The 12,004-nt window shown below is 42.6% G+C and overlaps 2 protein-coding genes across 2 annotated transcripts; one reads left to right on the top strand and one right to left on the bottom strand.

Annotated features, from left to right (window-relative positions):
• Positions 1 to 3,394: 3,394 nt before the first annotated feature.
• Positions 3,395 to 3,604, bottom strand: LOC147464045 (uncharacterized). Its single transcript, XM_086530092.1, has one exon. The coding sequence runs from the start codon at positions 3,602 to 3,604 to the stop codon at positions 3,395 to 3,397; it is 210 nt and encodes a 69-aa protein (XP_086386218.1).
• Positions 3,605 to 7,711: 4,107 nt separating this feature from the next.
• LOC147464046 (cytokinin hydroxylase-like) lies at positions 7,712 to 8,712 on the top strand. Its single transcript, XM_086530115.1, has 2 exons — positions 7,712 to 8,054; positions 8,426 to 8,712. The coding sequence occupies exons 1-2, from the start codon at positions 7,766 to 7,768 to the stop codon at positions 8,710 to 8,712; spliced, it is 576 nt and encodes a 191-aa protein (XP_086386241.1). The 5' UTR covers positions 7,712 to 7,765.
• Positions 8,713 to 12,004: the final 3,292 nt, after the last annotated feature.

Below are 12,004 nucleotides of genomic sequence, written 5' to 3' on the forward strand. Positions count from 1 at the left end.
ACTGCATTAGTGGGCAATACGGTTAGGACCACGAAGTTACATATAGATCTTTTAAGGAAAAAGAGAATCTTTGACCTACCTCTCTCGTTCGAATGCCAAACCCTATCAACCCAAGCACTAGCAGATAGTCCTTGAAGAGTAGGCTTGGTTCTAAAACTGCAAACTCTCTCAAGACTCGAGGGGGTTGTGCAATTTTTTAATACTAGATGCCTCTTTTTGGAAACTCAGTGTCACCAAAGAACCCACTCAAAAATACTTTATTTAATTCAATGTGATGAGGACCCATGCAAAGGGTGTAACAAAAAAGAAGGCTCTCTACTCAAGTGCCAAGATGTAGTCCCATTGCTCAAAAAGACCCCCCATCAACATCCCCTCAAGATTCTAATAAGATGCTCTTTATTAGGGAGCTACAAAGCCAATAAAGAGATGGAAAAATGCATGCCTTCATACTTTATAGAGAAGGGGAGTCACATGTGGATAACATTGGGCTTAGTAGCGTGGAGCTTCAAAGATGTCAGGAACCTTTGGACATTGCATGAGAGACATGAACATAGCACCATATTTTGTGAACTTCAATGGAAGTACAACAAAATGAAAAGCTCTCCTTGGAAGCATTAGAAGAGCACTTGACACTATTAAAATCGTGAGTGGGAGTGCACTCCACCTTCACTCCTCGCCTAATTTAGGTCCACCATTTTCTCCTCAATCACCTCCTACATTTGAGCCCTAGTTAGCTCTAGCTACCACCCATGTATATAAACAGGTGCGGTGTCAGTTCATTTTATCATGCAATTTAGCCACATTCACCTGAGTACTTTGTTTTTATCTCACTATGCGCATTAGTGATTAGCTTAACATATGTATTAGTGTTTGTTTGATTATTCCTTCATGGCCCATCGGAGCTTTATTAGCTTAAAAACCTACTCAAGCTTTCAAGAAATTAGATCCTTAATCCCCTACAACATTTATCTTGCTACTCGCTCCTCTCTTCCAAGACACCTGGAACCTTGCGACGTGGCAGAGAGCTCTTCTACCCCTTCTCTTAAAGCTAGGTATCACACCATAGACAAGCTTAATGGCAACAACTATTAAGTCTAGAAGGTGAAAATGTAGCTCTACCTCAAGGAGCGTCAACTATGGGATGTTATCTCCACTTCGGCTCCAAGTCCTGTGCCAGCTGAGTGGGATGACAAAAGATAACACTGCTCATATGGAGATCATCCTCCATTGCAGATATCGACAAGTGCAAATGGTACAATCCCTTAAATGAGCAAAAACTATATGATTTTTATTTCAAAAGACGTATGAGCATATTGACTTAGTTTACCAAGTCTCCCTGATCAAGAGACCGGTAAACACCAACATGCAAGAAGGACAAAGCACTACCAAGTTTGTATATACTTGGCAGCCTCTTCTTGATGAAGTCATTATCTCGGGATAGGCCATCCCTGAGACATTACAAACCATGATTTTGCTGGTAGCCCTTCCATCCTCTTGGTGGGCATTCATCATCACACAAGCCTCAAGTGTGGATATGCAATTGCAACCCTTGGTGAGCAAAAGCCACTAAGAAGAGTCTCCCCGTGGTCAATCTACGGGCACCCAACCATTGCCAATCCTTGTGGCAACAAGTCCGACCGCCAAGGCTCCTTCAACAACAATAAGAAACCTCCTTGCCAGCACCATTGAAACTCCAATCATGGTGGTCGAACGACCGTGTCATGGCGGCAAGAGAAATCAACATGTTGACTTTCAACTTTTGTCACAAACATGGACACCTAGAAAAAGATTGTCATCAGAAAAAGATGAATCAAGCAAGTGGAGGACTTCTCCAAGATTCGTCCACCAAAGGTTCAATGTGAGCAACTTCAGCCCATATCCTCAAGTCCAAGCTCATTACTGAGCTATCACCCTATGATGGCACTAGACAACCTCTTCTCATGCCGCCCACTTGCCCATGTAGCTGTATGCCAATTTCATAGGTGCCCCCTCTACCTTTGCTAACATGTGGTTTCTCAATATTGGTGCCACCCATCATATGACATATCACCAGGAATGGCTCAAGAATCTTACCTCTCTCTCTATCCCATTAGAAGTTAGCTTAGGTGATGATAACACCCAATTTGTGCAAGCTTATGTTGATGTCGAGATCACTTTGCCTGAAGGTCACAAAGTCATTGTACCTCGAGTCTACTATGTTCCAGGTCTACGCAAACATATCATCTCTGTGTCTAAGCTTATCAATCAAGGCTTGAAGATGGAATTATCTCGTCTCAGCTGTCATATCCATGCTCGTGCTCCTAGTGGCCATATTTTTACTATCACTTGTCCTCAGCAAGGTAAATTTTACCCTCTTGAGAATTCATCTACCGCGGCTTATGCTTTTGCCACAATATCCAACACTGCTAGGAAAACAGAAACCCTCAAGCGGCACTATTGGCTTGGCCACATCTCTCAGCACGCTCTCCGAAAACTAGCTCTTGGTCTTCCCAAAGAATTGCCATCTTTCAACCTCTGTGAAGGTTGCATCATTGGTGAAGCTACTCACCAACCCTTTCCTAACTCTTTATCTCGCACTTCACATCCGCTTGCTCTTATTCACTCAGATCTCTATGGCCCTCTCCCTGTCCAATCTCTCACAAGTCATAAATATTCCCTTACATTTATAGATAATTATTTCCGCTTCACCTTTATTTATTTTCTATCAAAAGAATCCTCCACACTCTACCACTTTTAGTACCATAAAGCTCAAGTTGAGAATCACACTATACTACTCATTCAACGATTTCACTTCGACCAAGGTGGTGGGTACACTTCCAATGCTTTCCCCAATTTTTGGCACACAAGTGGCATACTTTATGATTTTAGCATCCCCAACCACCCGCAACAAAATGGCATCATAGAGCGTTAAAATTTCACTTTGCTCAATGCTGCTCGCACCATGCTTGCTCAAGCGCAATTGTCTCCCATATACTGGGAAGAGGCAATTTCTATGACTTGCTATCTTCAAAATCACAGCTACAACTGTGCACTTTAAGGTGATACACCCTATGCTCATTGGTTTGATGCTCCACCCACTCTTTGTTACTTACGTATCTTCGGGTGCCTTGCATATGCCTTTGACATCCATCCGCCCTCTAATTAATTAGTTGGCACCTCGGAGTACTCGCCACATCTTTGTCGGCTATGATGACCCCATCGGCATAAAATCTTACAAGCTTTTGAATCCAGGTACCAACACTTTTCTCTATAGTCATTCTGTCGTCCTCTTTGAAGAGCTTCTTCTCCTACCTCCACCCCTCCCTCTACATCGACACATGCACCATTTCCTTCAACAGCCGACCTGCCCACACCTGCTCTCCCCAATCTCCCCACTACGAGGTGCTTCCTCCTCCTAGGGTTCTAATACTTCCTCTTTATCCACATCTCCTCGCTCGCCTACACCAGCTTCTTCCGAGAACCTCATGGCTGCCCATTCACCTGCTATTGCCCCTGTTTGTGTAGATGCGCTCCCTGCTCCCTCACTTCTAGCTGTGATTTCCCCTGCTGCACATGAGGATTCTCTTTCTGTTCCCTCAATCTCGGTTGCAATTCCCTCACCCATGTCACCTCATTTGCTCCTTTACCTTCCACCCAAGTTATGGCTCAATCAACTCTATCAAGCCCCCTTTCAAAGCCATGTCATCACTTAAATTATGGCTCAATCTCCTCACGTAAACGGGCTCAATCTGCCTCTCGTTTAAATCAGTTGCTACTCACCCAACCTTCCCTGCAATCATGGCTTCCCTCCTTGTAGCCTCAACTATGCCTATATCAAACCACTCTACTACTCATCTTTGCACATACCTTCGCCGTTGATTGGCCACACCCCTTGCTGCCGTTCTCCTTGACCATTCACACATTATGGCTCGCAGCCCAGCTCCCTCCTCCCCCTCTCCCTCACAACGTATTCATCATCTTAGCCGGCCCACACACATTCAAGATGCACTCTCCCCTCCACCTTCAGTTGCTCTTACTCCCAACAACTTCACTCGCCCCACCCTCTCTGAAGTCAAGCCTCAAACCTTGACTCCGGTACTTCTCCCCTTGCAACTTCATCCCCATGGATCGGAGCCCTATTTCCCTCTATTGCGACCAATCAGCTATTGACTTGGTTTTTGCTCCTCAGCTCACCTAAAAAATGCGGCACATCTGCATTGCCTATCATGCTTTGAAGGAATTGGTGGAGCATGGTTTCATTTCTCTCAGCTACACTCCTAGTCTCCTACATCAGATAATTGGGCTGATTGTCTCACCAAGACTACTGATCAAGCCAAGTTTTATGCATCATGTCAGATGCTTGGTCTCCTCTCTTGAATGTAATCTCCACGGGGATCTCTCCTCACACATCTTATTTTTCTTTGATTGGCATATTTTCCCACTTAAGGGGGGATGTTAAAATCATAAGTGGGAGTGCACTCCACCTCACTCCTCACCTAATTTAGGTCCATCATTTTCTCCTCAATCACCTCCTACGTTTGAGCCCTAGCTAGCTCTAACTACCATCCACAATCAACTCCTACTCATGTATATAAATAGGTGTTGTGTCAATTCTTTGCCAAAGAGGAAACGCACTCATCGTTATATCCTCAAGCATATCCCTTGTTGGCGATACGCACTATTGCAGATATTCGCCTCCGCTCCCCTTTCTTTTGATGTGAGGCAAGGCAATGGGGCAATGAAGAAGAGTCAAATCAACTCTGCACTATACGCGCACTTCAAGTTCGAAGAGTCTAAGTACCACACGCCTTACCCTAAATACATACCAACAAAGGTAGAACTCCCCCTCCTACTCCTTTCAACTAGCCCATTCGAGCATGGCCTTGAAACAGATACGGGCAATCGTTGTGGCAATGTTGTAGAAAAGCTACAAAACATGTCACCTCTCTCTTCGAGCTTCCCTACTCTCCATAGCTTCTCTACAACATGCAGCCTCTCCTACCTCATACACCCCGTGAATTCAATGCAATGTCATATCTTTCCCATGAATTTTGAGCAACCTTATACCCTCTTGAAAATCTCGCTTTCCCTAGGTCTATGTCATGAAGCATCCTCTCTCTCCACATCTTGCAATCCCACTAACAAAACATCTCCTATAATAGCACTAATAATCCCTACCATAGTCTTAGTCAAGTATGAGCATGGGCCCAAAAAAACAAGATAGGTGTCAATCTTTACAAAGAATATGGTTAAGAAGGTGGCAGTTATAATATGCACAACAACAAAAATGGCACACCAAGCGAAAGGAAAGTACATGGTATGTGTGTGTGTATGGAGTCATGCATACTGTAATAGTTGTAATAGTTGGATGGGAGAAAGCTGTAATAGTTGGACACCGACATATATATATATATATATATATATATATATATATATATATATGTGTGTGTGTGTGTGTGTGTGTGTGTGTGTGTGTGTGTGTGGAGTCATGCATACTGTAATAGTTGTAATAGTTAGATGGGAGAAAGCTGTAATAGTTGGACACCGACATACATATATATATATGTATGGAGTCATGCATATACTACATAGCTTAGAACGGAGCATACAAGGGTGCTCCAATTAATGTAAAAGCAAAAGGCCAGCATTGCAATCTAGTACATATGGAGGACCCACATAATGTGCTCAAAAGTTTCCTTGTTTGGTAAAGAATTTTGTCTCACCTTACTCTTTAATATAGCTCGCATGGAAGTGCAACCTTCACCTTCCACAATAAGAGGAAGAGCTCCAATCCACGTATCAAAGGCACCGAGGATATTCTTTGGTACTACAAGTGAGCTAGCATAAGCAAAAAAGGGTCATGAAATGACAAGGGGTCACGTACAATATGGAATGCAAGCGGGAAGGCTGTTGTGTACTTACCTTTCTTAAAGAAAGTGTAGAGCTTTCTTTCTTGAAAGTAAATATCCAATTCACCGACAAATCCCCCAACACATCCTTATTACTACTCATCTTAATCTAAATTCACCGCACCTTATCCTAAACCCACATCTCCATCCATTCTTCGTTAATAGACAGTCCGAGGGATTAGACGGCCCCCACTTCTCTGTCATGTGCAAAAGAACATAAAAAAAAGGTAAAAAGAGATTAGACTCCCTTCTGTATCAAATGAAGGATAACGAGTAGCCTAATTAACCCACACGACCTAGATCTTTACATACAACGAGTGCTTACGGTAGCAAAAAACCTTGCAATCACTATAAAAATTCCATACAATAATAAAAATTAACCATGAAATTCATTGTTCCTTTTTAGGTGCAATGATATATTTTTCCCTCTTTTTTTGCAAAACTCACAGAATACCAAAAGAGTCACATAAAATACATGCTCGTATCGAGACATGGATGCAACAGACATCGCATAGTCCGGCTTTACAGGGAGTAAAGTAACAATACATGTTTCCATCCTTCAAAGAGTAACAATATACTCTTTTTTTTTTTTTTTTAACTCACAATTGTGAGTGAATTATATTGAACAGCCGAAAAAGTTACAAGGTTTTGTCATGCTCATGTTAAGCCATGACAACATCCAGGAATCCTAATTACAACGGCTATTAGGGCAGCCACTCCTACCGATGGCCAAGGTTTGCCGCCGTCCCTGGTATTCCGTCTGCTGACAACAAGGCACAAGTAGTCCTAGACCAATCCTCCGAGTGATGCTTGCCCGAGTGCCCATATTAGAACTTTGCTTTCCTGTATAATTTCTGCGAAGCTTGCCACGTCAAATCCTCCTTCAAAAACACGGCGGAACCTTTCATAGCTTCAATAGTAGTCTCCACAATCCTTCCATTCGCGTTAGGGGAGGAGTAGTAGTAGAGGGGTGTTTCCGAGTCACTTGATAGGATATGTGTCTCAATCCATCATGCAAACCTATAGTTGGGGACCACTAGCTCTCGCTAGGGCTTTACAAAATGTAATTGCATGCTATATATATATATATATGCGCTAGCTCTTCATGCTTTGTGAAAGAGTCAATAATGATTTTACCTGTGTTGTACGTGTATGCAATAAGAAAAAGGTCATCTCCTCTTAACTTTCTTGTATTGTGTATGCCTCTTTAACAATGTCAGCTTTGCCTCGGTATATACACAAGCAGATTTGGAAATTACGAAAACTAAATTTTCTTCAGTGTTTTTTCATACACTACATAACATCATGAGCTTCTGCTCGAGAGGGACTACATACCTAGCTAGGTATGATTGGGGGCAGGGGACCGCCGGCCCGGTGGTGCATACCTAGCTAGGTACGATTGGGGGCGGGGACCGTCGGCCCCCAACGGGCAGGCGGTGATCCCCTTCCCCCAATCGTACCTCGCTAGGTATGCAGTGCCTCCCTCACAGAAGCTCATGATGTTGAGGTAGGTTAATGTGGGAATTATTCAAGAATTTGTCCAAAACTTCTTGTGGTATTTGTCAGGTTACTTACTGAGGGGAAAAAAAACAAACTCAAGCTTAGCTGGTTACACATTGTTTTTAAGTCAAAGACTAACAAGCTCACAATTATTTCTACGACTAAAGAACAGATTCTCTACGTCTAGTATATTTACTAAAATAGTAAGCTATTGTTGGCAGGTGATCAAACGTCAAGGAATCCATGCCAGCTAGTTAGTCGGCTCTTCAGGAACTAATATATGAAGGGGGTGAGGATGGCCACGTTCTAAGCAAGGAAGGGGAGTGAGATACTAAGGAGAGGGCCTAGTTGGGGGAGATTATAAGCTGCAAAATTTGATGAGGATGAGCACTCTAGTAGTGGGGGTTGGGTGCCTCTTGCTACTTATTATTGCTGCATGCCACCAATTGTGGGTGTTCCTGCACGTCCACTGGTCGAGGCCTTGGAAGATCAGGTGCTGGATGCGCAGGCAAGGAATCAGTGGACCATCGCCCAGCTTCTTTGGCGGAAACCTTCAAGAGCGCAACAATCTTCGTAAGGAGGCCATGCTCCATGACATGCAAAGTCTTTCCCACGACATTGTACCTCGTCTCATGCCTGATTATGTGCAGTGGTCCCAAACCTATGGTACACTCTTTGTTTTGTATTTATAGCTAATAACTTTATTGAGAGTACTCTCTCTCTCTCTCTCTCTCTCACACACACACACACACACACACACATTATGTTATTATCTTGTGTAATGATGCCAAAAGAGTATGTTCTTTGTCTTGAGTTGACAATTCTCTCTCTCTCTCTCTCTCTCTCTCTCTCTCAAGTACTTAAAAGTTCTTTGTCTTTAGGCTACCATGTTCTCATTTTTTTCATTATTAGCAAACCATCTTCTCTCTCTCTCTCTCTCTCTCTCTCTCTCTCTCTCTCTCTCTCTCTCTCTCTCTCTCTCATTCTCTCTCATATAGACTCTTATATATTCTAACTGACCTGTGTATTGTAACAAGGTAAGAGCTTTGTGTTCTGGTGGGGCATTGAGCCTCGGCTAGCTATATACGACTTGGAACATATCAAGGAGCTACTATCTAGCAAACACATGTACTCACTGGGGCGGTCTCGGCTACAACAAGAAGGGGTGATGCACTTCATTGGGAAGGGACTGTTGATGGCAAACGGTGACACGTGGACTCATCAACGACGAGTTGTGGCACCGGCATTCCATGTGGAGAAGCTCAAGGTACTACTAAACATTTCTTTTAGCTGCATAATACCTGGTAGCACTACTAGTTCTTGATCTACAAGTCTCTCTCTCTCTCTCTCTCTCTCTCTCTCTCTCTCTCTCTCTCATACGTGTATGTCGCATATAAGCTCCCTCATCACGATCCACTGAGTTTCTTCACACGTACCGTGAGGTCCCTCCATATCGTGCTCTTGCGAGTGCTATGTATTACTACTATTATCTCAGTACCTAATATCTCTACATTGCAATAAATACTTCAAGTTCTTCAAAGATTCTCCAGGGCTCATGGTTTGAAGACCATAACTAAGGCTCATGGTTCGAAGGTCATTACTTTGCAAAGATTCTTCAAAGATTCTCTAGGCTCATGGTTCGAAGACCATAACTAGGACTCATGGTTTGAAGGTCATGACTTTGCATAGGGATTTCAATTACGTCTTCACGTGAAGTGTGAAGTGGTAATAACTCATTGCATTAACATCCCATAGGAGTGTAAATAACACCAAACTCACATTGACCTGTTGAAACTAAGAGTTCCTGTTTGCCTGACGGGATATTTGATTTGCCCAGCGGGACCCCTTCGCAGCCCAGTGGGCTCAAAATTTCCTCCAAATTTTTAGAGAGCGCGCCGCCAAGTTTGAAGGGGCCTATATAAACAATGGCCCATCCTCTCAAACACCCCTTTTGGCGCACTCTCTAGAGTCCTCACTAGAGCTAAAACTTGAGGTTTATGCTTGAGCTTTATCATGTAAACTTTTTGCACCTTTTTTCCCTAATAAAAACGCCCACTTATAGTTGTTAGGAAATAAGACGTAGCTAAATAAATTTTTGAGTAGATTACTTAATGGAGAGAGATAGATTTCACACACAAGAGATTATAGAGTAGAGAGAGAGAGAGAGAGAGTACACACGATATACGTGGTTCACCCAATGTGGGCTACGTCCACGGGAAAGCAGCCACTCAATGGCTTTAGCACTTCAAAAGAAGAAGTAGTTTACAAAAGGATTAAACCCTTGATAGAGCTCCCGCCTTGCTTCACTCTCACCACCTCACGCTCACCTTGTTGCATCAACTTCACACTATGAAATGTGTGTAGAAATGGCCTCCTTTTATAGCCCAAAAGGGCTGCCCTCTCTTATGAGTGACAGCCATGTGTAGCCGCTCTTGTGCGAATAAGTCCAAATCGGACCTTCCAATCCACCCATGTGTGGCCGCCCTTGAGAAGACAAGTCCGCTTTTGAATTCGGCCACTGGCCGTTGAATCCGGCCACCGGCCACCGGCCATTGACTTCCGACCACTTTCCGGCCACCGTCCGGCCATAATATTCCGGCGAAAAAAAAAGTCTCGGGGGCCTCCGCCCCTGAGGCCTCTAAAGTTGCCCCTGATTCTTGTCCGTGAAAATTTTGGTTTCCGGTGAGTGATTTTCCTTCACGCACGATGGCTTCTCCTCATAATGGGGGCCTTACACATGTGCGCGTTTACCACAGAAAATTACAAGGGTAAATCAGGCTCCATACTTAACAATAGTTACCTTCCTTGGTTGTCTATCCACTTGGAAGCCAGTTTGGGTAGGAAGTATTCTCGTGGAGAGTTTAGGCGGTGTGAGTGCATGGGGCTCATTTTTATTGTTGAAATGGTGCGCTCCTCATCGATTGTTTATCCAGTTCCAAGGGGAACCTCTCAAACTGAACTTCCTCAATTGGAGCTGATTTCAAGGTTATAATCCCATATTTTTCTTCTCTGTCTCTTTTCCATAGGTAGTTCAACCAATCTCCTTCAACTATCGGCACCTTGTTCCATCCTTCCTCATTATCAGGAACTTTTAATTTAGGTGATGGTGCTTTATCATTTGCCATGTTTCTCAACTCGTCCTTTTCTTGAACTTCTTCCTTCATGGTTTCAGTCTCATTTTTAGCCGTTTTTTTTGCAACCTCCTGTTGTGGATTTTATTTTTCCATCATGGTTTGTGTGATTTGTATACAAGGTTTCTGTAAGCTTCTAGTCTAACTGCTTCCATATCAAGTGCTCGATAATTTTTCTATTGATTTTCTAGGATTTGACCTGCTTTCAAACCAGCTTGGAAAGCCTCCAAAGCTACATATATTGGCTCGTAGATTCGGTCGACTAGTACTAATCCAACCGATTCAATTTTGGTTCCTTGAATTTGGTTGAAGGAGTCTGAATTTTTTCTTCTATTTCCTTCCGTATCTTTTCTTCACTCTCTTTTCGTTATTTTTGTCTCTTAAGTTCGTACCTCTTGCATATTTCTTTCCTGGAATTTTTAGAGGATTTATTGGATTTGTCAGATACACTTGCGTTTTTTTTGCTTGTTCTCCTTATCTTGGGCTCTAGTCATCACTTGAACAAGAATTGTTGGTCTGAACATCAATGCAATACGTACGCGAGAGAGACGAGAGATTGAAGAAACAGTAGAAAATCGTTGAGCTGCTACAGCAACGCTTACTCTTTATTATCTAAAACTTAGGTCTTAAAGTTATAAAAATTGGCTTCTTACCTTAGCCAAGGTGTAAAAAAGTATTTCTCACTAATTGGGGCTTAGTATAAGGGTAAGAGACTGCAAAGAATTACAAACATGGAAGCCATTGGCCCCTTTAGACTCACTAGTACTCAATAACATTACTACGTCTTTGGACTTGCAGGATTTTTCAATAATAAAATGGGTTTGATTACAATGATTACGCTTGAAAAAATGTGTGGGGTCCTGCTTGATGCTCTTCTTTTTCTCTTGTTAGCTGAGAAACTAACAGAGTGTCTTTCAACTTTGTCTCAATGTTGTCTTCTTGAATGTGTTGACTGTTGAGAGGCTCAATGCTCCTTACGGGCCCCTCTTCTCCTTGAATTGGCATCAATTTCTTCAGTCTAAAAGTGTGATTTTTTTATCAAAGTCCTACTTTGATTCCTTAGCTAGTGTGCTAATATTGTCCTGATTCATAGTAAACATTATAGTGGCATTCTTTCCTCGTACTAGATGATGTGGAGGCATTGTGAATGGCTGATTGACTGTGAATTCTAAGTAGGAGATTGGTTCTTGTCAAGAGCTTTAGCTCATCACCATGATCATCAAAATGGAATGAGCTAGTCATCTGAAACTATTTTAGGGTCAGAATGTCAGATTCAGATGCCATATATGAAGTCAGATTAGGTTACCAAAATCAAACTTCAAAAGATGAGATTGAGAATTGAGACAAACAATTGAACTGAAATGAAAGACTTCAAATGCCATAAACTAAGATAACTTGAAATGTAGATTTAGATTCATAGGCTAGTTTAGAAGTAAAAACTTCAAAAGTACAAGTGTATAGCACTTAGTATCCAAAAGAACTATA

Source organism: Adiantum capillus-veneris, chromosome 2 (genome assembly GCF_014529385.1).
Source record: "Adiantum capillus-veneris isolate H3 chromosome 2, ASM1452938v2, whole genome shotgun sequence".
Lineage (NCBI taxonomy): Eukaryota > Viridiplantae > Streptophyta > Polypodiopsida > Polypodiales > Pteridaceae > Adiantum > Adiantum capillus-veneris.